At 38.2% G+C, this 24037-nt stretch overlaps 2 protein-coding genes across 2 annotated transcripts; both read left to right on the top strand.

Annotated features, from left to right (window-relative positions):
- On the top strand, positions 1-11126 carry LOC146633751 (ethanolamine-phosphate cytidylyltransferase-like). The gene is made up of 13 exons (XM_085352464.1): positions 1-137; positions 5841-5929; positions 8216-8377; positions 8486-8552; positions 8637-8721; positions 8798-8839; positions 9803-9935; positions 10063-10145; positions 10224-10301; positions 10407-10472; positions 10561-10626; positions 10721-10809; positions 11012-11126. Exons 1-13 carry the CDS (start codon positions 1-3, stop codon positions 11124-11126), a joined length of 1212 nt encoding a protein of 403 aa, XP_085208590.1.
- Positions 11127-13050: 1924 nt separating this feature from the next.
- Positions 13051-23621, top strand: LOC146633750 (guanine nucleotide-binding protein G(o) subunit alpha-like). The gene is made up of 9 exons (XM_085351886.1): positions 13051-13089; positions 14278-14413; positions 14503-14594; positions 14685-14777; positions 15272-15432; positions 20115-20268; positions 20355-20426; positions 21131-21218; positions 23431-23621. Exons 1-9 carry the CDS (start codon positions 13051-13053, stop codon positions 23619-23621), a joined length of 1026 nt encoding a protein of 341 aa, XP_085208012.1.
- Positions 23622-24037: the final 416 nt, after the last annotated feature.

Raw genomic sequence — 24037 nt, 5'->3', positions numbered from 1 at the left:
ATGATCAAGAACGGGCATCACCACAACCATCACCAAGTGAACACAGCAGCCGGGAAAGACGCAGGCACGACCCCGGGCGCTACAGCTTGCAGTCCGGAGAAGAGAAGGCGAAGAATCCGGGTGTGGTGCGATGGCTGGTGAGTTCTTAAATGCGTGATGAAGATACCACGGCATTATGGTTATGCTCACTGTTTGCATCGAGCACGTTTCATTGGATGTGGCAGCATTATACCTGCTGCTGGACAGGCCTGCTGCAGGTTACAGGACGCTCACAGCGCTGCTGCTTCATTCTTCACTGGTATCAGCATGCACACAACTTCTTGAGTGGGGATGCTGCTTAAAGTGTATATCCTGCTATCGGTCAATCACGTCATCATGCCCAGTTTTAGTGCTCTTCTCAGTAAGGACATTATTAGAACATCAGCACAGATGTGATCTTTGCAGCTGCCTTTGCTCATAACCATTTAACCGTGACCAGAGTCTGTAGAGTAGTTCACTTTATGGTGGATTTTGAAGAGGTCATGTGAGAAGCCAAGAGGACAAACCAAAGTAGTTAATTGATTACTATTTTATCTACTTACAGTTTACTGCGACTTCCTATCATTACTAGGTGTATTTACTGGTCTCGTAGCAGCGACCAGTTGGTATTGATCTTACTTTCATTTTAAAGATTTTTTTTTCTATGGAGTAGAAAAAGGAATTGTGTGTGTAAAGTATTAAATGGCAAAAAGAGGCAAGTGAAGAGTTTCTCTGAGAAACCTGAAGAATTACGCTTATTACAATCACATGTGCCTTAGTTTGGGTAAGAGGCAATTAAAAGAGAAACATCCCAGGACACTTATCCTTATCTTGACTCGGAATAACTGTAACGCCTCCTTAATGACATCTGTAAAACGGGGTGTCTGCTTCTGTGTGAAGTAATGGAATAACAAAAAATCATATCTGATTTGTGATATCATTATTTGTGCATTCTTTGATGTAATACAGGTAATCGATTCATATGATCACAGATATGAATTGTAGCTCTTGTCTTGCAGAACAGCAAACATGTACATGACAGGACAAAGTTCGATTTTTGCTTGCTCTGCTTCTTTAGCTCTAATGTCACACTTTTAAATATGATATATATACAGTATACAGTACACAAACAACAGTCAGACTGAGAAGTAAAACAGTAACTCTGGTTTTAAATAATTTAATTAAGCTGGTGGTGTTAAAATATCCAAGTAAATCACTTAGCCCTCCAGTAAGAGCAGCTGAGTTCTGATAGTCACAGTTAATTGTCGTAACCAGTCATGCAACAAGCACAGAGGTGTTCAGTGTGAATCTGAAGTATGAAAATGTTATTTTAGAAGCACTCATGGTTGTTGGTCAGCCTTTTAGTATTTCAGACATGTCACCTTGGCACTTTTCGGTGAGCTCACAGTGAAGCTAACTCCCCTTCAGAGCATGTGCTGGGAATATCTGTTTGCCATCGCCAGCTCAACAGAACATAAAAGTTGCATATTGATTGCTGAAGGTTTCTTTAGTAAAAGACACATTTGGCATTAATCCATACTCCTATATAACTATGGGTGTATTAGAGGGGTTATAGACTTATCCATGTCCATCCCAGAAACAATGGATGCAGATGGAATTTTGTTTGTGGTTCTCGTGGAATTTGAAAAACTCGACAACAGCCCAGCCTTTTCCATTCCATTGACCTCCGTGTGAAAAAAACGTGGCTGTTCGCACCAAGGTCCGTAGCTTAAGAATAAACAGGGAGCATTGAAGTCCGATTTCTTAGAAAATGTGATAAAATGTTTAAAAAGAGCTGCAAACATTAGCTGATGAAGTGAAAATATTTCACAAGAAATTTCTCATGTTAGCTGTTGTCACCTCCGCAAATGTGTGAAAATATAATGAAAAAAAAAGCCATATGATGAAGGTGTTTGTTTGTAGTTGTAATGGGCATTTTTCAATACACAAATAGCACAATTAACTGAGCTTGCTGTCAAATGTCTCCACTGGTAGAAAGACCGAACTTTGATGGTGTCATGCTGCGGCGGCAAAATAGATGGTTTGAGTTTCTGTGTATGAAGGCAAGGATTATGGTGGCTTTCTCTTGTAGAAATCCTGCCATTTTTGTGTAGCTGTTTGATGGTATGTTGCAGAATATTTGGGATGCCGGAATATTAACCGGTGGGGTGAGCATGCACAGAGAGCCAATGCCAACAGAGCTCTTGTCATTAACCCCCTTAACCCCTCCAGCCCACACCTGCTCAGGCCGTCCACAGCTTGTGCGGCCGTGCCTCTCACTGAGCACATTGTTCCCCGAAGGCTAACTGTACAGTACATCGCCATGTTCCTACTGATATCCTGCTGTGTCAGCAACTTGTGAGGAAAAAGTCCAAGGAAAGTGCACATTCAGTTCAACTGCTGAGATATTTCTGACCCTGCACCGTCTTCTTCTTCCTTTTGTTTCTCTGTTCTTATTTGTCACTGTGAAAGAAGGTGACCGGGGCTAAAGATCAATTGTCAAACAGGCATCATCAAGGAAGAGTGTAAAGTCTATTTCCACTATCTGCTGAGGTACAAGCAAGACTGTAAAGTGGTTATTCAAAGCCTTTGTAAAGTACTGGTGTGTTCATTCATCCCAGGATTATCTGAGACTGTTGGTCCTGAGAGATAACCACTGAATTTTTAATCAGTCAGCCTCATAAATTGTAATCAGACGTTTACATACACTCATCATGGGCATGGATGCCAATTTTGTTAATTTTGTGGATTTAATGATTTCTTTGAACTTTTCTTTTTCCAGCATGTAATGATTGTACACTATACATCTTTAATTATTTATATTTTGGGCGCCAGATGACATTTATTTCATACTTTCTATGCATGTATGCACACATGCAGGTCAAATATATACATAAAGCCCCACTAATATTTGGCTAAATGTCCCTCAGCAAGTCACACGTTAACCACATGCTTCTGGTAGCCATCAACAAGTTTCTTCTATAATTGTGGTTGGACATTTGAGTACTTTCCTTGACAGAATTTGTAGAGTTCATTTAAATTGATTGGTTTCTTGGCACAGATCTGCCTTTTAAGTCTAGTCCACAAATGTTCAATAGAGTTGAAGTCTGGGCATTGGTAAGGCCATTTCAGAAGCTCAGTGATAGCCTACTTTATTCTAAAACAAGTTTTGATGTGTTTAGAATCATTATCCCGCTGGAACACTAATTTGTCCAAGTTTCAACCATCTAGCTGCTGAGTTGAGATAAAGTTAAAGAATTTGGAGGGAGTTTTTTTCATTATTTTATTCAATTTGTGCAATGTACCAGTACCACTGGCTGCAAAACACCCCCTGAGCACGATGCTACCACCTCCATGCATGAAATTTGGTACGGTGGTACTCATCTTTACTCGTCCAAACTTACCCTGTCATTGTGGCCAAATAGTTCAATGTCTTGTCTGATAATTAACCGTTTCTCCAGAAGACATTTGGAGAAGTAGATTAGTCATCATCACTGCAGCTGCTCACATAGAAACGTGCCTATATGAGCAGCTGCAAATTTAGTTGAATTTGAATTTTTTCAAAAGAAACTGCCTGTTCTAGTGAAACATGTTCACTAACGAGAAGTTAATAGGTCTTGACTTGTCAAGTTAAAAGACATTATAGAACCTTCAGTACCACTAATAAGTTATTTGACTGTATTTATACTTTTGACCCTGTGTTGACACAACTCTGAAGTCATCAAAAATCTATGCTGTATTTTTCTACCCTGGAAAAAAGAACTGTTCAAAGAAATTATTAACAGCTCAAAATTAACATTCGTGTCCATACGAGTGAGTGTATGTAACATATCTCCTCTCATACACTGTGGCATTAGAGTCCATTTAAACCAAAGGAAGATGATGATCTTTACAGATCCACTATTTTCTACACTTTTGTACAGAGATGTTTGTTATTCATACTGAGAAGCTTAGGTGCAGTTTGGGTGTCTCCTAACAGAGTACACTAATTAATATTTCATCATCCTCCAGTGATACGCTTGATGATCCACTCCTAAAAAATACAAGAGGAATATGGTCGCATGTTATAAGATAGTTTAGCACCTGTAAAAGCATTATTCCTGTCACTGTCCGGGTCTCAGTTTTCATCTCATATCATTCACCTCCAAATGCTCCCGTGTCACTTTCTCACGGCCAGTTCTGTTCCTTCAGCGCCTGCACACGTTGATCCTGTTTCCGCAGATTGGTAGCACATGACACAAACACAAAATTAATTCCTGATGAGTTTTTTTTAGTTTGTTTGGTTTTAGTGAGCAGTGATCACGATCAAAATTCTGGTTACTTTTTAAAATTTCTTGTCAATGCTCAGTGCAGTGCACGCTATTCGTAGCCTAGCTATGTAGACTGACATCACAGAACAACACGGGATCTGTTTCTGCCCTGGTGGAGCTGTTTTCTTATTGATTTTTTTAGGATGCTATTCATAGTGCTGTTCTGGGATTTCCTCATGAGAATGCAAATGTGTAATACAATAGTGTAAAAAGTTTATATAAAATACAATAATGTTATTTTCTTTTGTCCATCAAGATGATCCCACACTGCTTCAATAATGTTGCAATCTGGTAATGGGAATGTCAATCTATAACTGATAGTCTTTTATTGTGGAGTTTTTTGGGGGGGATTACCGTCATGCAGAAACATTTAAAAGTTGCCAAACTAATTATTGCTAACTATTGCTTAAGACCCCTTTGGCTCAGTAGAAGCTAAACATAAAAAAAATGAGGAGCGGCTCATTTAACGTACTTTAATCTTAATCCACCTCAGTTCATTTTCTGTGTTACCTGCAGTTTCCTTCATCAGAGTACATGCTTACTCCGTTGTTTATATCAGCGCCAACATATCGCATTCAGAGTAGATCAGAAAGAAAAACAGGATGTCAACTGTTGGCAGTAGTGATAGCAATGGAGGCCTAATGCCCATCTGTTCTCGATCACTATGCTAGATTACTGTGTTACAATCTTAGTGTCCAATATGTGTTAATCTAATTATGTACAGATGGCATCCTGCAAGGGGAGGAGAGAAGAGGAAGCGAAACCACACACCCACTGACATTTTGTTTGTAATTTTTGAGACTTTGATTAAATATGTTTGTGGTTGATACCAACTGATTTATATTAAAAGAACCTTGTAAATGTATAAATACATACTAGTATTTTTTCAAATGTTATAATCCATGAATTAAAACTCCTTTTATTAATGCGCTTAATTTCACTTTAATCCGGAGGGCATAAAGACGATCTGACATCCAAGTTTTCAAAAGAGCCAAAAAAAGATTCAAAAGATTGTCAACATTGTTGTTTTTCAAAATTAAAACATATCACCCAGCTTTTATCTGGTTCACCAAAAAGTTCTTGGCTTACTTGTTATGACGAGGAATAATAAAAGAAATATGGTATTTTGAAGAGGAGTTATGCAACGAACAGCTGCCAGATCTTCTTGCTCTAATTCAAGCTTGATGCTTTACTTCATCCCTCTAGACCAGGGGTGGGCAATTCCAGGCCTCGAGGGCCGGTGTCCTGCGGGTTTTAGATCTCACCTTGGGTCAACACACCTGAATCACATGATTAGTTCGTTACCAGGTCTCTGGAGAACTTCAGGACATGTTGATGAGCTAATTTAGCCATTTAAATCAGCTGTGTTGGTTCAAGGACACATCTAAAACCTGCAGGGACACCGGCCCTCGAGGCCTGGAGTTGCCCACCCCTGCTCTATACACTGTACCTGACTACAAGGGAGCTTTTGTGAGTAATCATACTCTTCCTTCATGTGTTTTTCCTTTACAGCTATGACATGGTACATTACGGCCACTCCAACCAGCTGCGGCAGGCCAAGGCCATGGGAGATTACCTCATTGTTGGAGTACACACAGACAGTAAGGCTCAAAATAATGTACACATATATGTGTCCCTTACACATGTACATGTGTAACAGAAATCCTCTGTCTGCATTTGTTATGCATAGTCTAGCTTATACTATGCATTCTGCTATTTCTCCTTACCATAGCACCTGCAGGGCTTGTATATCTTCCTCAGTCCTGTCATTACCAGTCAGGCACCAGCTGCATCCACTGCACTTGGAAAGAGTTGTTGTGACAGTAGCAGGGCGCCTTAGCTGTGCCCCACCCTCCTGTGGTGCACAGAGTGCACTGGGGCACTCTGACATTGTGATAACACAGAATGCCTTGACGGTCAGGGCCGGCACAGATAGCAGCAACCTTTCTTTCAACTTAAGAAGAAATGCATCTGTTACGAGTGTCTCAATCACTCTACTTAGTGATGGCCAAATGAAGCTTTCCGAAGCACTGAAGCTTGTATTGAAAAACGGTTCATTACTCGAAGCTTTTCAACACAGTCCTCTCCGGTGACATCTGGTGGTGAAAATTTTGAAGAGCAGCTTGAATCTGCAAAATAAAACGGACTGCTCAATTATCAGTGCTCACTCAAGAGTGGAGTTCTCTCTGATATTGGGCCATCGTTCCGTTGCTTTGAACATGTAATTGGTTTTGTTTTCTCGATTGGGGGGCTGAAAAAAATGTAATGCGTATCTGCGTAATACATTTTGATCAATAAACTTTCCCTATTTAAACATGCACTATGGTGGCCTTTCTTTGCTCATAACTCCTTGATGTTGGTAAATACAATAAGTGAGCAATATATATAATATACATATGAGAATGCACAGCACATTATGGAGTATGCCCCTGCTGTGAAGTCCTGCCTCCATCTACTTGTCGTTTAATCACTGGACAGCTGGACAGGTTCATACAAAATATTAGATTAGGCCAATTGTCCTATACATATTTTTGACCTAGGGGTGGGATTGATTGTGAACTGGAAAGGGAAAATGCTTAGGAAGCTGAGTACGGCTGCATCGTCACTGATTTGTAGAATCATTTTGATTCGATACAGGATCCGATTCAATTTGATTGGAATCTGGAAAGTTTTGCCTCAGTCAGAAATATTACAAGTCTGATCATTTAACAGTATATATCCATAATTTCGTATCTATTAAAAGAAAGCTGACACATGTGAGACTTAATTAGAGATGTAAACAGAGAGTTATGAAACCTGCAGCTGCAGAAGCCAGCGGGAAAAAAAAGAGGCAAACACAGCGCGGACCCGACGACGCACCAAAATCTGACTCTGACGCGTCGGGTCCGCGCTCTGTGTTCACGTTTGTATGCAGAATCCGTAAACCTGCTCCCAGTTACTGTTTTAGCTGCATGGTGTTTGACGACATGTTGTGAGGTTTAACCTGAGATGCTGGCGTTTCAGGCATAATAACGTTAATTTACAAATCGACACGGGATTTTAATGAATCAATATCACTTTATTCAATTTAGCATGGATTGTAATCAGAAAAGCGATAATCAAAACCCATCCCTAATCAAGAACTTGCAAAGTAAAAACATGATCAATGTAAGGTAGCCCTTTTGTTATTTACATTTAAAAAGAGGATTAGTGTTACTGTGCGCTGGCTGAGTCTGTTTCTTTTCTTAGAAATAGTTTCTCCTGCCCTGGAGAAAATCCACTTGCATGGAACAGAAGAGGCTGTGGAGTGCAGGAACTACACTGCAAGCTGGTAGATATGCAGGTATTCCTGGGTCCTGCAGACTATCACCTAAAAACAATAAACAAAATGATTTTCTAAACTGTAGCAATGTAATGTACGTATAGTGTCAAATACATTGTTGTAGTCTTCATTAGCTTTAATTCACATGGAAGTGTTCCTAAAGTCATATGCTGTAATGATATTTACATTATGAAAACATGATTTTGGACATTTCAAGTTTTTCACTTCGGCAGATAAAATGAATTGAGCAAAATCAACTCAAAATATTCCCACACGCCAGAACGTCCTCTCTTCCTCGCTGGCTCCATATCTGTCAGTGGAATGATCACCTCGTCGCTATCTGTCACCATCAACACACTCCACGAATCCCGTGGATGATTCACTTCCTTATATCTGTTTGAATCAGGTACCGAAGCAGTTACGTGCGTAATGAAGCTTCGGACGTCACTGGTCACGTGACTTTTGCCAAACGAAGCAAGCCTCGACACAGTGCTTCTGAACCAGTGTGTTGTTTTTTTCGACACACGCTCCGGAGCGTCAGCTTCAAGCGGGCCATCACTAACTCTACTTATTTTTTGTTTGCAAGGTGAGATTTCAAAGCACAAGGGTCCCCCAGTCTTCACTCAGGAAGAAAGATATAAGATGGTGCGGGCCATAAAATGGGTGGACGAGGTCGTGGAAGGAGCTCCTTATGTCACCACCCTCGAGACCCTCGACAAGTACAACTGTGACTTCTGTGTGCACGGAGGTATGGAATATCATCACCCTACGTCCTTATTTAGACACGTAGCTGGAGTCGTAGGCAGCTGTATTTCTCTAAAGTTTAGAGAAGAACTCATGTATGCTGTTCTTTCAGACGATATAACATTAACTGTGGATGGAAAAGATACATATGAAGAGGTGAAGAAGTCAGGACGGTACAGGTGAGTTTTCCTTTCCAAATAAGCATAGCCAGGGTGGGATGTTTCTTTTTTTTTAAAGTTACATACTGTGCCGTGATGTTACAGGGAGTGCAAGCGAACCCAGGGAGTTTCAACAACAGACTTAGTTGGCAGGATGCTGCTGATGACCAAAGCCCACCACAGCAACATTGTGAGTATCACCAGATTCTCTCTGTATGAGCTCAGATCAGAATACAAAGCTAAACTTCTCCTATCTGCTGTTTTAGGACACTTCAGACTATCAGGAGCACACAGATAACTTTGGAAAAGTAAGTAAATTTTCTACTTCATTTGATGGTTTCCTTATGAGCCAGTTCATATCAAAACTTCAGCTCAAAGTCAAGCCTTTCAGCTGGGTGTGTTTGACCAAAGATTGCTGGCTCTTTGACTTCCTCTTACTTAACTGTTTTGTTATTTAAGTAGCAAACTTTGGTGTTTGGACCAGATGTCAGAGATAATTAAATAAAGGTCTTTGATTTAGGACCCACTTTGTAATCAAGTGGAAGGCCTTTCCAGTCAATACTGAATGCCACTTCTGTTCTTTGGATGGGGAAAGTAACTCAGAGCCAGCATGCTGTGGCTCTAAACAGCTTCAAAGAAATAGAGGGTCTCTCCACATTTAAGAGTGGAAGAGTAATGCTGTGAATTTGGCGAGGAATGAATAAATGCATTCTGGATTTGTAGGCCTGCTATTGACCAAAGGTGACATTGACCACTTACACCACTGGGTGGCAGTGATGCAGCACAAGTTTAATTCTGGTCTCATATGTAGGGGCAATACTCAGTTTAGTTCAATTCAATTTTATTTATATAGCAGTTGCCTCAAGATACTTTATGCTGTAAGGTAAAGGACCCTAGTGTCTTATAGGAAAAAAAATTCCACAAATCTGACTTGTCCTGTCAGCAAGGTAATGGCGAGAATGAAGAAGCCCCTTTTAACAGAATGTGATCTGTTCTGAGGAAATGCTCAGGGCGTCACAGCAGGCTCAGCCTATAGCAACATCTACCTGTAAACGTTATTAAAAGAACAAGTTTTAAGCCTAATTGTAAAAGTAGACGCAGTGTCTGTCTGAAAATTTCAATTCTGGAGTTGTAATGGAACCACTGAAGAAAAGGTAGCATCAGAGAAATACTTTCTAGTCCCTGTTAATACTACCAGCTATACTGAAGTAAATCTGTTGTATTCCTACTTGTCACATTACACTTCTTTTTCTTCTTTCTTGATTGACCAGAAGGGCCATAGTCCCTGGACAGGGGTGTCTCAATTCCTTCAGACATCTCAGAAAATCATCCAGTTTGCCTCAGGCCAGGAGCCTCAACCTGGAGAAACTATAATCTATGTGGCAGGAGCCTTTGATCTCTTCCGTATCCTTTGTTAACCTCACAATAATTGCTAGAATTTATTATACACCAACCTTTTTTTCCCTTTAAATCATAAAACAGTTGCTACGCAATAGTATTTGGAATGCATTCCTGACTAGTCTCCTACCAGACATTGGCCATGTGGACTTTCTGGAAGCCGTGCATAAGCTTGCAGAAAAGCCTTACATTATAGTGGGGCTACACTTTGATCAGGTCAGTATTTCTATATCTTTGTGAGACATTTACTGCCTCCTTTTGAGATTTCTCAATGCTTGCGTTCATATCATTCAGGAGGTGAATCGCTACAAAGGGAAAAACTACCCCATCATGAATGTCCACGAGAGGACTCTCAGCGTCCTGGCTTGTCGAGTAAGTTCTGTTTAAACTTTATCAATCAGCACAGAACAATGAAAGTTCATTGATTATAAATCTATGAATTATATTCTTTTTTTCTTTTTTTTTTTGTTTCTACAGTATGTGTCAGAAGTGGTGATCGGTGCACCGTTTGCTGTCACAAAAGATTTGCTGGATCATTTTAAGGTACGTGCACATGCTATAATTAACTTTTATCACTGCATAGGTAACAGGAAGAAATAATACAGTGAAACACGTGACTTAATTTCCACAGGTGGATCTCGTTTGCCACGGAAAGACAGAAATATATCCCGACAAAGATGGATCTGACCCTTATGCTGTAAGACTCCCACAAATATGCTGCGATTTTTATTTTTTATTTTTATGAAAACACATATATAAGTGTTTACTTACAGTTTTTCCTTAATACTCAGGAGCCCAGAAGAAAAGGGATCCTGCGCACTGTTGACAGCGGGAACAGCCTCACTACGGACGCCATCGTGCAAAGGATAATCAAAAACAGGTAAAACAATCAGATGTAGTAAATTTATCGTACATCTTGATGCAATCATGGTACCTTTTAACCTGGAGTTAGTTAACATTTACAGTTACATTAGTTCGATTAACGAGCAGTCGAACAGGTATACCTAATAAAGTGGCCAATGAGTGTATATTTGTTTGAAACTAGGCTTACTATATATTACTTACACTTTCCCTTGACTCAGGTTGCTGTTTGAGGCGAGGAACCAGAAGAAAGAGGCCAAAGAGATTGCAGTGATCGAAGCCATGAAGAGACTAGAGGAGGAAAAGACTAAAGAAAGAGCACAGGCTGTGCTGTAGGCACCTCCAGCTAACAGTGACATATTCAACTAATATAAACTCATGTACATTATAATCAACCCTTTTGTAAGTGCTATGACACCCTCCACACGTGATCCTGGCTAATATCAGTAGTCTTAACAGCAGCCCCTTCTTTGACGAGGGTGGCGTAACCTGCTGTGGGATCATCAGGTATTAATATAGTGTGTTACGAGGGTTTGTTAACATGTTCTGCATATGCAATTATATGTTTGTGTCAGTCAACAATCGCACATGCAAATGATAAGATATATTCAAAGTTTGGAGGAAGATGTCACTATATATTCAAATGTCTATTTTATGTCATTTTTAATTCTCAAAATACTTTTTTCCTATTTAAAAAAAGGCATTTTATCTTATTTCTTGGGCATATGCAGTGTGAGATCTTGCACTGTCTTGCGATGTGATTTGATTTGTCATTTCAGCGGGACAGATGCTGCTGTTTAGCCCAGCAGTGGGCTAGCCTCACAACTAATCGATTACACTGTGTGTGTCTGTGTGTATTATAAAGTGACCGCAGGCTCATGGAGGACGCTGAAAAACACTAGAGAATCAGGAGATAAATCTCATTGCTTCTCTTTTCTGTACATACCAGATTCTGTTTCAGACAACACTGACTACTCCGGAATTTATAGAAACATTTTCAATTTAGTTTTTTGTTCCGTTTCTTTTTCGAAACTTAAAAAATGCACATAATTGAGATCTGAACTGAACACCTGGACTTTTGTGTGCAGTAGCTCTTTTTTTTTAACCAACACGCTACACATTTATTCTAATATACTGTTTAAACCTTTAGCTTTCACAGTATAACTAGAAGACTATGGCAGATGCTCAGAGTTGTTGAGTTGATCGTGCAGTCTCAATTTAACGTCTGTCTCTATATCAAACAGGATTAAATTATATATTTTTTGTAGATGTATATTTTACTCGCCTCCTCTCCATTAATTACTGTATAGATGTTTTTGCATCGTTTCAGAAACATAATGATATGTCTGTATGTGTGTTTGGAATGTATTAAGTATAGGCTATAATCTTTATGTTACATATGCTGCAGAAACCGATTAGGCTGCAGTATATTATTGCTGATAATAAGAATTTATTCTGAAAAGCTGTTTGCTGTCTTTTTTGTCTTTCATGCACACGGTGTGATTTGTCTTCACCTCTAATTTGATTCCTTAGTTTAAGAGGCGGATGATGAAGCCGCACATTAGTCACATTATAAAAAGGGTAGAGTTATGTTTTGGACACAGAAGTGACCTTTGATTAGAGAGACAGAAGGAGATAATCTGATCTTAATTTTGCCACATCTGAGTCACACAGAGTTCGCTAAATGTCAAACTGTTAATTTGAGATTATTAATAGCAGCTGATTAGCGCACAGCAATGTGCTGTAAGCTTTCAAAAAACATGTTGTGGAAGAAAGTTTGATAAAAACACATTTAAACTGGAGGCATGAAGCTGAAATAAGAACATGTTCTAATTTCGATCATTACTAATTACGATGTTTTAAAGCAGGAGTGGACAATTCATTTTTTCAAAGGTCCACATGAGAAACTGGGACTGCTGCGGAGGTTCACGACAATAAGTCAAATGTGCTTAATTTCATCTTTGTATAATCTTATAAGCCAAACACTGATTTCTCAAGTGGCCTCTTGGGGAAATGAACAGCTCACCTCAGCCTTAAAGGAATACAACGCATACAGGTCAGTACCTATAGCTTATTTAGTTGGGTGTAGCTCGTGACCCTCTAAGAAAAAGCTAGCATGAACGCGGCGCGCATTCTGAAAGACAGAGGCACGCACGTGGCCCTAATTAAAGCCAATTAGCCATTCCGTTTGTTTTTATCACCCCAACGAAAAATAACTTCGGTTTATCACCATCCCAGAGTGACCAGCAACAACGCAGAGATGTTTTCATGTCTAAATGTGCTGCCAGCCTCACTGCAGGTGAGTCATCGTTTCATTTAAACAACTCAGGATCTCTTAAAATTAGAATATACAGTCATTGGCTTGACCCATTTAGACATTTGGCGGCAGTGAAAGTACTTTCTTCTGCTCCTCTTCTGTTAGCTGAACTGCGATTACTTATCCTAAAGTGACCCCCCCCCACACACACACACACACACACACACACACACAAAATGAGAGGGGAAAAACGAGTCATTCTTTAATTGCAGGGTATTTCCTCTCCTATTTTTGGATTTACAATAACCCATGCACTAAACACTAAAACCTATGTTTGTTGTATAAATGACACACGTCCTCAGACATGTAAACGTGGTTGTTGAAAAAGTTCTCAAAATTTTAATTTGTTTTTCATTTAAAAATACGAGCTAATTTTTGAGAACGCCCCCCCCCCTCCAAAAAAAATTGTTCTAACTTGATAACTAAAATGCATGTAAAATATAACGATTAAGGTATAGAAACTTTTGTTTTGAATATTTGAAATGTTTCTTAAAACTGTTAAAAACGTGTCACCAAACAAAGCCTGCCCATCTGTCTGTGACAACCCTGTTGACATAAATATAAAACAAACATTACAAAATTATCTTTATGAAACATAAAATATTATTAAACAATATTTCTGTGGTCCAAAGTATTTATCACATTTATTTAGAATAAATATATATAATCATATATATTCCACCTCTGTAATATTCTTTGCTAATATTCTTGATATTTATAATTGAGCAATTTGTATATATTAGTGCTATTTCTTAAATTTGTAAATTCTTTAACTTGTTACTTAATTAGTTTAGTCTGTTACTGTCTTGGAGCAACTGTAACCAACATAATTTCCTGAGGGATTGATAAAGTATTCTGAAATAAATATGTGATTAATTTATTATTATTATTATTATTGATTTTTTTTAGTTTATTATTCACTATATTAGTTTGCATAATGTGAAATAAAATAATACCCGTTTTCTTATTTCACAAAGGTTTGAATAGTGTATTTGAGGAAAGAAAATGAAAGAAATAAAAAGAAAAGTGACTGTTGAAAAGTTGGGCAGTATGTTTTCTTATCTAAAATTGAATAAATGAAAACATGAAGTATGAACGGTATGTAAGTGTTAAAGTGAAAGGTGTATCTTATACATTATAATTTGCATATTGTTTTCTCTCTCTCATTAGCTGTGCCTGGGAATGTGCCTTCACAAGGATGTTGCAGAGGAGCATAAAAAGGCAAAAGTCCAAAGCTCTAAAATAGAACGGGACCTTCACAAACATGCCAGCATGGAGAATAATGTGGTCAAAATCCTTATGCTCGGTATTTATTCATATATGTATCAGTTATATATTTTTAGTTACGTTTTGGCAAATTAAAATTAAATTAATCCTTCGATTTGTATGTGTCAGGTGCTCCAGAGACTGGAAAGAGTACAATTGTCAAACAGATAAAGATAATCCATAATCATGGATTCTCCAAACAAGAGCTTATAAGTTTCAAGGTAAAACGAGTTATCTGTCCTGCCTAAAGGCCAAAACAACTTTGTAGGTGGCAGATAAATGACAAAATGTCTTTGACATGTTTCACTCAGCCTGCAGTACTGGACAATCTTCTGACCTCTATGAAGACTGTTCTGCAAGGCATGGGGACACTGAGGATAAACCTTGCTAACAAGCAGAATAAGGTGAGATTAAGAGGTCTTTGTAGTCCATTTTAATTGCAACTCCTCTTCCCTGCACTAGATGACAGTCTCTATCCATACACAACACAGCATCAGTACAGAGGACTCATCATTATAACCCAATCTTTAACAAAGAATGAAATGATGCAAATTACTTAATGTATAGTATCAAAGCACATAAAACAGTCTGAGTTCATGATGCAATTAGATGAGCCTGTGAGCACAATCAAGATGGCAAGAATGGATTTTAAGGCCATGTATACATAGGTGTTCCAAGATATCGTCATATAAAATATCCTGCCACTGTTCACGTATAAATGCCAGATAAGCCTATTTAGTATTAAATCGAACAAGAACAAGGTAGAAGACTCTGGAGTCCAGGCGTTACAGATTGGAGGCGAAAGATCGTATTTACTCTAATGCCAAAATAAATCTAGTGTCTTCTTTTTTTTTTCTTTTTTTTCTTTTTTTCCTTTTAACAATATTGTCCCTATCAGGATCATGCTCGCTCCATCCTGTCCTGCAGCCAGTGTTTAGGGGACGATCAGGAGCTCCTTCCTTTTATGGCTCATGCTTTCTGTGCACTTTGGTCCGACCAAGGAGTCCGAGCAGCTGCAGCCCGAGGATACGAGTTTGAGCTGAACGACTCTGCTCTCTAGTAAGTAGATTGACATTAAGTGACTTTATGTTGCACAACACGACCAATTATGATTGATGGTGGCAAATGTCATGGGAAATTGCCCAGTAAGAAGCATAGCGTCACATCTTGCCAATACAGAGCTACGGTAAAGAGAGCGCTGAGAATAACTTGTGCTCAGGAAATGATTTCTGTGACATTTGTGTAATAGGCTTAATTGGACCACATTAAAAAAACTGTTTGCAGAGATCCAGGGAGATGAAAATTAGAGTGGCGCAGATAAAACAAACACAATTAATGTCTGAGTTTTCTTGTTTGAGAATCCAAAGATGTGTATGAAGTTGCAGTTTCACTATCTTGGCGTATGATTCAGTGGTGACATAACTTTTCTGGATTTGATAAACTGTGTGTGTTTTTAGATATTAGATTACAGCTAGTATGTTTTCAAAACAATTTATTTATTTATTTATATTATTATTATTATTATTATTATTATTATTATTGAAGTGGTCAGAGCGTGTCTTTTCCCTATTGTTGTCCTCAGGTTGTGCAAATGTAGATGCTCAGTTAAAAACAAAAAGCGAGCTGTGGCAGCTACACTGCAGCCTGTAAAATGTCATGAATCCTACATGACTACTCAGCATAGATGATTTGTGTGTTGTGTCATCAGGTGAAGTGGGAATTGTTAATGTGAGTGTGGAATATGTTTTAATAAATGGCCTTATTGTTTTTCCCTGTAAGTGCAGTTATGAGACCCCCTCTCACATGTGTGATATTTTATTTAGTAAATATCTGATATTCCCCGGGCAGCTTGCTAAATTCTGATTATTATGTAAAGGCAGTTTGTTTTGCAGTCATTGTTGAAATCGTTCTTAATGCATCACTGTGACCCAATAAACAAATCAAATTGTAATTCATGTTTGATTTGAAGGTTCATGACATACGTTTTTGCATTATTATTGACTACTAGTATTAAAACATGTCTCTTTCAATTATGGCTCAAAGTTAATCTAGACATGTACTGTGACTACTTCAGTTCGTTTATTTCTCTTATAAAAACCGCTACGTTCAGATAAATTGATTTAACTTTCTGAGATTTCCTTACCTTGATAGTTGAGCATAGATCAAGATGCCTTTAATGACCTCTCCTTCAGCCTGAATTAATAGTGGAGTGTAAGTTGGTCATTCATTAGGATGTCTCTTGAATTTTGTGACTTATTGGCTTAAATTGCAGGTTACTCTTATTTAAAGACCATAAGACTGTGTACTGTGGTCAGTGTTGGTTGCATGGTCTTTTAAATGGAAATTTCTTTAGTAATTTTTATCTTTGAATGTAGAACAAATGGACTGAATAGAAGCTGTTATCTCAAAGGGAAAGGCAAGTAGATCTGTTGAGATAAAGTTTCTTTCATGTGGCCAGTCTCAGAGATTTGTGACGGCTTCATTATCAGAACTCGGACTTGAGAGCTGGAGGATAACGTGAAACCCGACTGCCTCTTTGTCTATGTTTTCACACTGCTGGACCCTGCATTGATTTCTCCCTCCGGAAATGTTGGATTGGACTATTGTGATACACTTGACTCCCCCCCCCCCCCCCCCCCCCCCCCCCCCCCCCGGACCTAAATGTGTAAAATGACTTCTGATATCAGCTTTGGCGTCGGCTGAACTGTTCATGTTGCTAAATTGAAATTTGCTGTTACTACAAAGTAACTATTGATGTAACTGCTTTTTAGAAACAGATTCTAATCAGCACTACTTTATATCAGCTTGAATTTGTTGCTGTTAAGGAGGTAAAATTTTGCTTTTTTGTATGCACAGAATTATAAATAATGCATATTCAGAGCAAAACATTTTTTAAGCTTGTGTGATTGACTTTTCTGTAATATTATATCATTCATGGTGTTCCCCTTTAATTACTTTAAAGCAAGTAGATCACTTTTAAGCAATATTATTTGATCATCTTGCCACTAAACTACAGTTTTGTCTTAAAAAAAATGTTGCCTAGAAAATGTAAAGAATGCAATGATTTGCAAGTCTGTAAAACTGCTATTTAAATGATATATAACCCTTTTAAATGTGAATAAGTGGGGACTTTGTGATTGGTTTAACAACTAGCATGTATGGTGAGCGAGCATAACTTGGACCTCTGTGAAAGTCCAAATACGACAGTGCAAAGATTAAATAACTGTACCTGTAATACTTTTCCTTTTTTTATTATTTATTTTTTTTAATTAATATTTTATTTTTTGAAACAGTGCTTTAGAGTGGACCACTGATTGCCTGAAAAAATATGAGAAAAAAATCTGAATCACATTTAAGATTTACTGTTTGCCACTCAATCTCCCCTGTGCTCAGTGAATATTAAAACTATTTTACCTCACTATACTTTCAAGAGACGGTTGAACTCTTTGCATGTTTGCATAAACCTTTGTTATCACTGAATGAACTCTTTTATTCCCTTAACACTCTTCCAACACAAACAAAATGAGGAAATCTGGATTAAAAATCGGCCATTATACTTAAGCCTGATGAATCAAATCCCTGCTCTCACACACTGCAATATGCTGCTGTGTACAAATATAGACCAAAACCGCACATGCAGCTGAAACAACACTCATGGACTATTTAAATAACACGGGCTGTTATTTAAATAGCAGCCCGTGTGCATTAGTCAATGCACTACAAATATTTTATGTTACATAGATTAGAGGTCTTTCATCTTTAGAAGATAACATTTTATGTAGTTATAAAAGGACTCTAGATATTGATGCATAACCACTAAAGACCAATCTGATGACTTATGTCAGGAATGTTGTAGTTGCACATAAAAAGGAATAAAATATACCAGTGGTGCTTTACGAGAAAGCTTTAAAGAAAGCTGTGATTTGTTGTTGTAGATTGTGCGCTTGTGCACAAATGCATTATTGGACAGCCGAGTAATGACTGAGTCAAGGAAATGGGCATCGAGAGCGCCGTAAACTGCAACAAACGCATCCAGAATTAAAGTGGTGGAAATTACTGGGTCATAGTTTTTATGAAACTGCCTGAAGGCTGATAGTTTCAGAGATTTTTAACACAAAACCAATGTAACTTTAGCACACTGTGCTAAATAGTGATAGATTATCTACTTGTGACTGTTTCTCAAGTTATTTGTTGAAAAGTTAAGAAATGAATCAATATTTCCTGCATATCAGTTTGAGGTTATCGAGATGCACTCTGTCCAACCTCATGAGCAATTCTGAGTGAAGGCAGGTGGCTTCCTGGCAATGAATCAGTCTTGAAATATGGAGGACTTTACTCTATATTCCACTCAATATTCCAAAAGTATTAGCAGAAATATAGAGAAAGTTAGCTATGACTCATTGAAATCCCAACTTTCTTTCCCATAACTCTTGTTTTTCAGAATAACCAGGCATTCATGATGCCTCCTGCCTACTTTCCCTTCACTGTGATTCTATTCGGTCTGTGGGTCACAAACAGAATCATACCAAGACTTGAATATGAATATTTTATATACTGTAGCTGCTTCGAGGACCGCAGTGTCACCCTTCAGATTTTTTCCTGTTTTTCTTGATAAAATATGAATAATATGACGTTACTAAATTATAGTTTGTAAACTTTAAATTTGATATCTGAATGCACACAATGAAAACTGAAATATTGTTTAGATTCAATTCTCTGAACTTGTTTATCGCACAGTGCTTTTGTGTTTTCAACCAGTCTACGAGGTGACATTGGTTCTACTAGCTGCTTCTAGCTTTTTACTCAAAATGCAGTTGCAATGGACGCAGGAAAAAATCTCACCAAATTAAGGAAGCATACTGCTTTTTGTAGCAGGTGATATGATATCACTGTTGTTCAGTGGTTTCATTTAAATTTATTTCATTAAATTCATTTAAGTTTTCTTGTCTTGTGTTCTGTCTTTAAATTGATCTTAAATGCTTTTTTGTTTTATAATGAATATTTTGTTGCCCTGCAAATATGGCTAAAGCAGACTGAGTCAGTCCCATCTCTTTTGCTGAACTCAGTGTTTAAGTTGTCTATATCTAGTTCTGATCCTGTTCTTGTACTTAATGGGGAAAAGCCATAAAGAGCCCTCTTTCCATTATAAATGATGGCTTTTCTGTCCTCACTACATAAATACTGCTGTCAAATGCCACTGTTAAAACTTATTGTCACCCAGCTTGTTAACGCTTACTCTTGACCAATGGGGTAAATGCTTCATTGTCTCTGACATGAAGACGGCAATCATAGCACCCCAAAATGGGAACTCATTACCTGTGTCACCAAGACCCTTCACTTGGTGCAGAGTCTTGTTGAGATAAATTGCTCCAATAATTTAAACGGGTGAAATGTTATTTCTGAGTGTCGAGCACGCTGCCGTATGAATTGGGTGCTTATCCAGAGCTGCACAATGAGGCAAGTCAGCTGCTGGTTTGATTTGTAGTGAGACACTTCCTAACTTAAAAAAATGAAGTAAAACTACTTATACAGATTGTTGCCTCTGCTTCTCCTAATTAACTTATTTGCATAATGGCATTCCTTCTAAATAAATTGTATCATTTCTAAATATGAAATGTTCTCAGGCGACTTTATTTCAGAGCACCAAGGCCTTAGCAATTTAATTTTGAGCTATAAAATATGTAAAAGGTAGTGATTACTCTATTTCCCAACTTGTTTTTTTTTTTTTTTTCTAAATAAAGCTTAAAGTTTTTTCTTGTTGACAGGCTGTATGATGTCAGAGGCCAGCAAAGTGCGAGGAGGAAGTGGCTAAGCTGCTTTGAAGGTATTCAAGCTGTGGTGTTTGTTGTGGCCCTCAACAGCTATGATATGGCACTACTGGAGGATCCTTCTGTGGTATGTTGTCACAAACTGTGATTAGAAATCTCTACAGCCAGTGGATTTTGCTCAGTTGGAGTTAAAATTGCCGCTTTCCTGATTAGAATCGGCTGCAAGAAAGTCTTGAACTTTTTTCATCAATCTGCATCCACACGGTTTTCCAGCAAACCACCATGGTAAGTTTTTGCAGTTTGAGTTTCTTTAACCCTTTATTGGATCATGTTCTTCCTACCATTAATTGATTAAAGGGTTCAAATGTTATATTTGAAAGTTGGATATTAGAGTTGTGCCGTGTCTTAAACTTTGTGGGAATGACTGAAGGACTGTTTTGTTCATTTCTAGTATACATATTAGGCATACAAAGTCTGAGATGCAGGATATTTCATTTAGTTAAAGAAGCTGCGAGGACTGTTTCAGAGACGCTGCGTTTACTTTTCTTTCATACTGAGAATGTCAAATTGTTTTTATGAGCAAAAATCAGCCATCAGCACCTGAACTTAATACAATTGAAGGATTTAATTTTCTTTCAATTTGAATCATTTCTGCATGATTGTGTGTTAAAACTGAACAACCAATTATAGTGTTACACGAGAAATGTGAAGAAAATCTATTTAGATGGTTAGAATTATGACTTCATACTGACTGTAGCTGATTTGGATGGATCTGAACTTGCATGTCTTGGCATACCGGTTTTTGCATACCAGTGATTTTAATGCTGCTGAATGTTCAGATATTTTTCTTTCTTTAAAATGGACCTCGAGTGTACGAACAGTTGCTTTTGTAGATATTTGAGACTGAGAGTCATGTTGTTGAAAATCCCAGTGAAGAGGTTTCAGCAGGAATAATTGTATTATTAACACTCCTTATTTCTCTCCTACAGATTCTGTTCATGAACAAAACGGACCTTTTCCGGGAAAAGATCCTAAAATCTGGAAGACACTTGAGACTTTACCATTCTAGCTATAAAGGTACATTATAGAAACCCTCCACCCACTTTTCTTTTCTAAATGTCTTTTTAAGACATATGAAGGAATTAAACCTTTATGAGATTTTTTTTTTTTTTGTGAACTACAATTCCAAGAGAATTAATTTGCAACACAACACACCCACACTCTCAACCGCTAATATTCAGCTGCTTGCTAATGCCAATATCTAACCATCCAATCACATGATAGCATTTTATTGCATTTAGTATGTGTACATGGTTAAGATTTCATGCTGAAGTTCAAATTGAGCATCAGAATCAAGAAGAAAGTTGATTTGAAGTGACAGAGTATTTCAGAAACTGCTGATCTTCTGAGATTTTCACACACAATTTTTAAGCTTCACACAAAATGATCTGAAAAGACAAATTATCCAGTAAGCATCGGTTCTCTGGGTAATGTCAGAGGAGATTGAGCAAACTGCTTCAAACTGCTAGGAAGGAAAAGAACTTCAAATAACTGTTATTTAGCAAAGACGTGCAGAGGAGCATCTCTGAATGCACAACATGCTTGCACATGGGGTCATTAAAATTGGACAATTGAAGGTTGGAAACGATGCCTGATCTGCGTCTCGATTTCTGCTGCAAAATTGAGATGGTAGGGTCAGCATTTGGCATTAAAAAACATGAAAGCCTTTTAATGTTCAGGCTGGTATAATGGTGTGGGGAATATTTTCTTGGCACACTTTGGCCCCTTGGTAATAATTATGTACTGTTTAAGTGCAACAGCCTACCTGGGTATTGTCACTAAATGTCCACGGTGTATCAATCCTCTGATGGCAGCTTCCAGTAGGATAATATGTCAAACTGGTTTCTTGAACATTACACTGAGTTTACTGTATTCAAAAGACCAGGGCCCGTATCCCTAAAGAATCTTTGTGCAAAAAGTGGCTCCTAGCGGCCAAATTCTAAGAAAATTCTCAGAGTCATGACGTTTTCTTAGAATTTCCCCTAAAAGTGACACGACAATCCCAGTTAATATAAAAGCTATTCCTCAAGATTCCTAGCGCTTAAAAGGGCTCCTAAGGCGAGATCTGCTAAGAGCAGGGAAGAGGACTTTTAGTGGCTTAGGAGTTCCCCTAAGCAGCTGCACAAAATGGCCAACAGAAGAGGCAGGAGAGATGTCCTGCAAACACTGGATGACAGGGAATTATTGAGACGCTACAGATTGGATCGTGCAGGAATCATGTTTGTGGTGGATCTCCTTAGAGATGCAATTACTTCACCAACTCGACGCCACAACGCTATTACACCGGAGACGAAAGTAATCACAACCCTGAGGTATTTGGCAACCGGGAAAATGCAACAATGCAGCAGTGATGACTTGGGTCTGCAATCACAGACATTGCTAAAAGCTGAGCCGTGTTACCCTCGTTAAGACCACACTGGACTTGTAACGTTGTGATTTCTACTTCATTAAGGACAGCCTCTTGAGATAGGCCATCTTGTTTTCAACGGGGTCCATATGGGAGTGAAAGTACAAAATATGCCAGCTAGGATATTTATATGAGCAAATAAGACATGAATCATTATTTGAACAGGGTGTAATGAGTTTAAGTTTTCACATATTTTAGATTCTAATGGCTATAACCCCTACAGCTTACTATTCATTTTCCAGATATTTTCTTGAATGTGAAATATTATTTACAATTACAGTCAGCATAAGATTAGAGTATATAATGTTTATTGATTTGAGGGTACATCCTTTGCTCATTATCACCAAAAGCTCATTTCCATCAAACTTGTAGGATCAACCAATCACGGCTTTTGAAATGATGACTCATACCTAGCAACGGGGTCAACCACACCTCCTCACTAAGATAGGATTTTCCATCCATTCCTTGCTCAGAGTTCACTGAAAATGTTCTGGAATCACTTCTAAGCTAAAACTCCTGGCAAGGAATTTTTAGGTTAAGTTAGGAGCTCTCTGAGAGGATTCTCAGAATCTTTAGGGATACGGGCCCAGGTCTCAATCCAATAGAACACCTTTGGGATGAGGTGAAACAGGAGACTAACATCCTGGATGTGTAGCTGACAAATTTGCAGCAACTATGTGATGCTGTCTTGGCCACATTTCAGGTCATTTAAAGGAAGCTCTTAGTCCGTTTGGGGATTATGAAGAAAAACAAAAAAATGCCTGGTTTGAAATGTACTGATTAACCTTTGCGCAGTTAATTCTTTTTCTCCTGCTATCATAGGTGCTGATGGTGATGTGGATGCTGCAGCCCACCATATCACTGCAATGTTCTCAGCATGTAACAGCAACCCTGACAGGCCTGTGTACCACCACTTCACCACTGCCATAGACGCCACAAGCGTACGGGTGGCATTTCATGTGGTCGTTGATCAGATTATGAGGGGGAACCTAGAAGCTGTTCAGCTTGTTTAAGTCTTCTGAGACTCTTTAAATTGTTTTAAGTCATTCATTGCTGTAATTTCTCTGTAAATTCTCATGTGTGCTTTTGTCTTTTAGAACTTCAAAATCTGATGAAGTAACACTATTTAATTGTTCTTTTTCCTTTCTGACTTTATAACATTTTAAATAAACATATGCTTTTTAAGCATGTCTGATCATTTTATAATTTGGCTCTTTTCTTCTTACCCTGTCTTTTACTGTTAAAAACCCAAAAATATACATGCAGCAACATTTCGTTGACAACAGAAGGTTAACTGCAACTTTGGAAATGTTTCATTTTAAATGTTGACATTTAGTACCACTAACTTGTCATTGCAGTGCTTGAGCTAAGGCATTTCAGCTTGCAATTTTGGGTGCAAGCAAAAAATCACACTGTAATACCTCAGCAG

Source organism: Diplotaxodon limnothrissa, linkage group LG4 (genome assembly GCF_057381915.1).
Source record: "Diplotaxodon limnothrissa isolate DT_005_m linkage group LG4, D_limnothrissa_male_GT1.1, whole genome shotgun sequence".
In the NCBI taxonomy this organism is placed as follows: Eukaryota; Metazoa; Chordata; class Actinopteri; order Cichliformes; family Cichlidae; genus Diplotaxodon; species Diplotaxodon limnothrissa.
The sequence above is the reverse complement of the archived record's forward strand: the minus strand, read 5'-3'. Positions and strand labels throughout refer to the sequence as shown.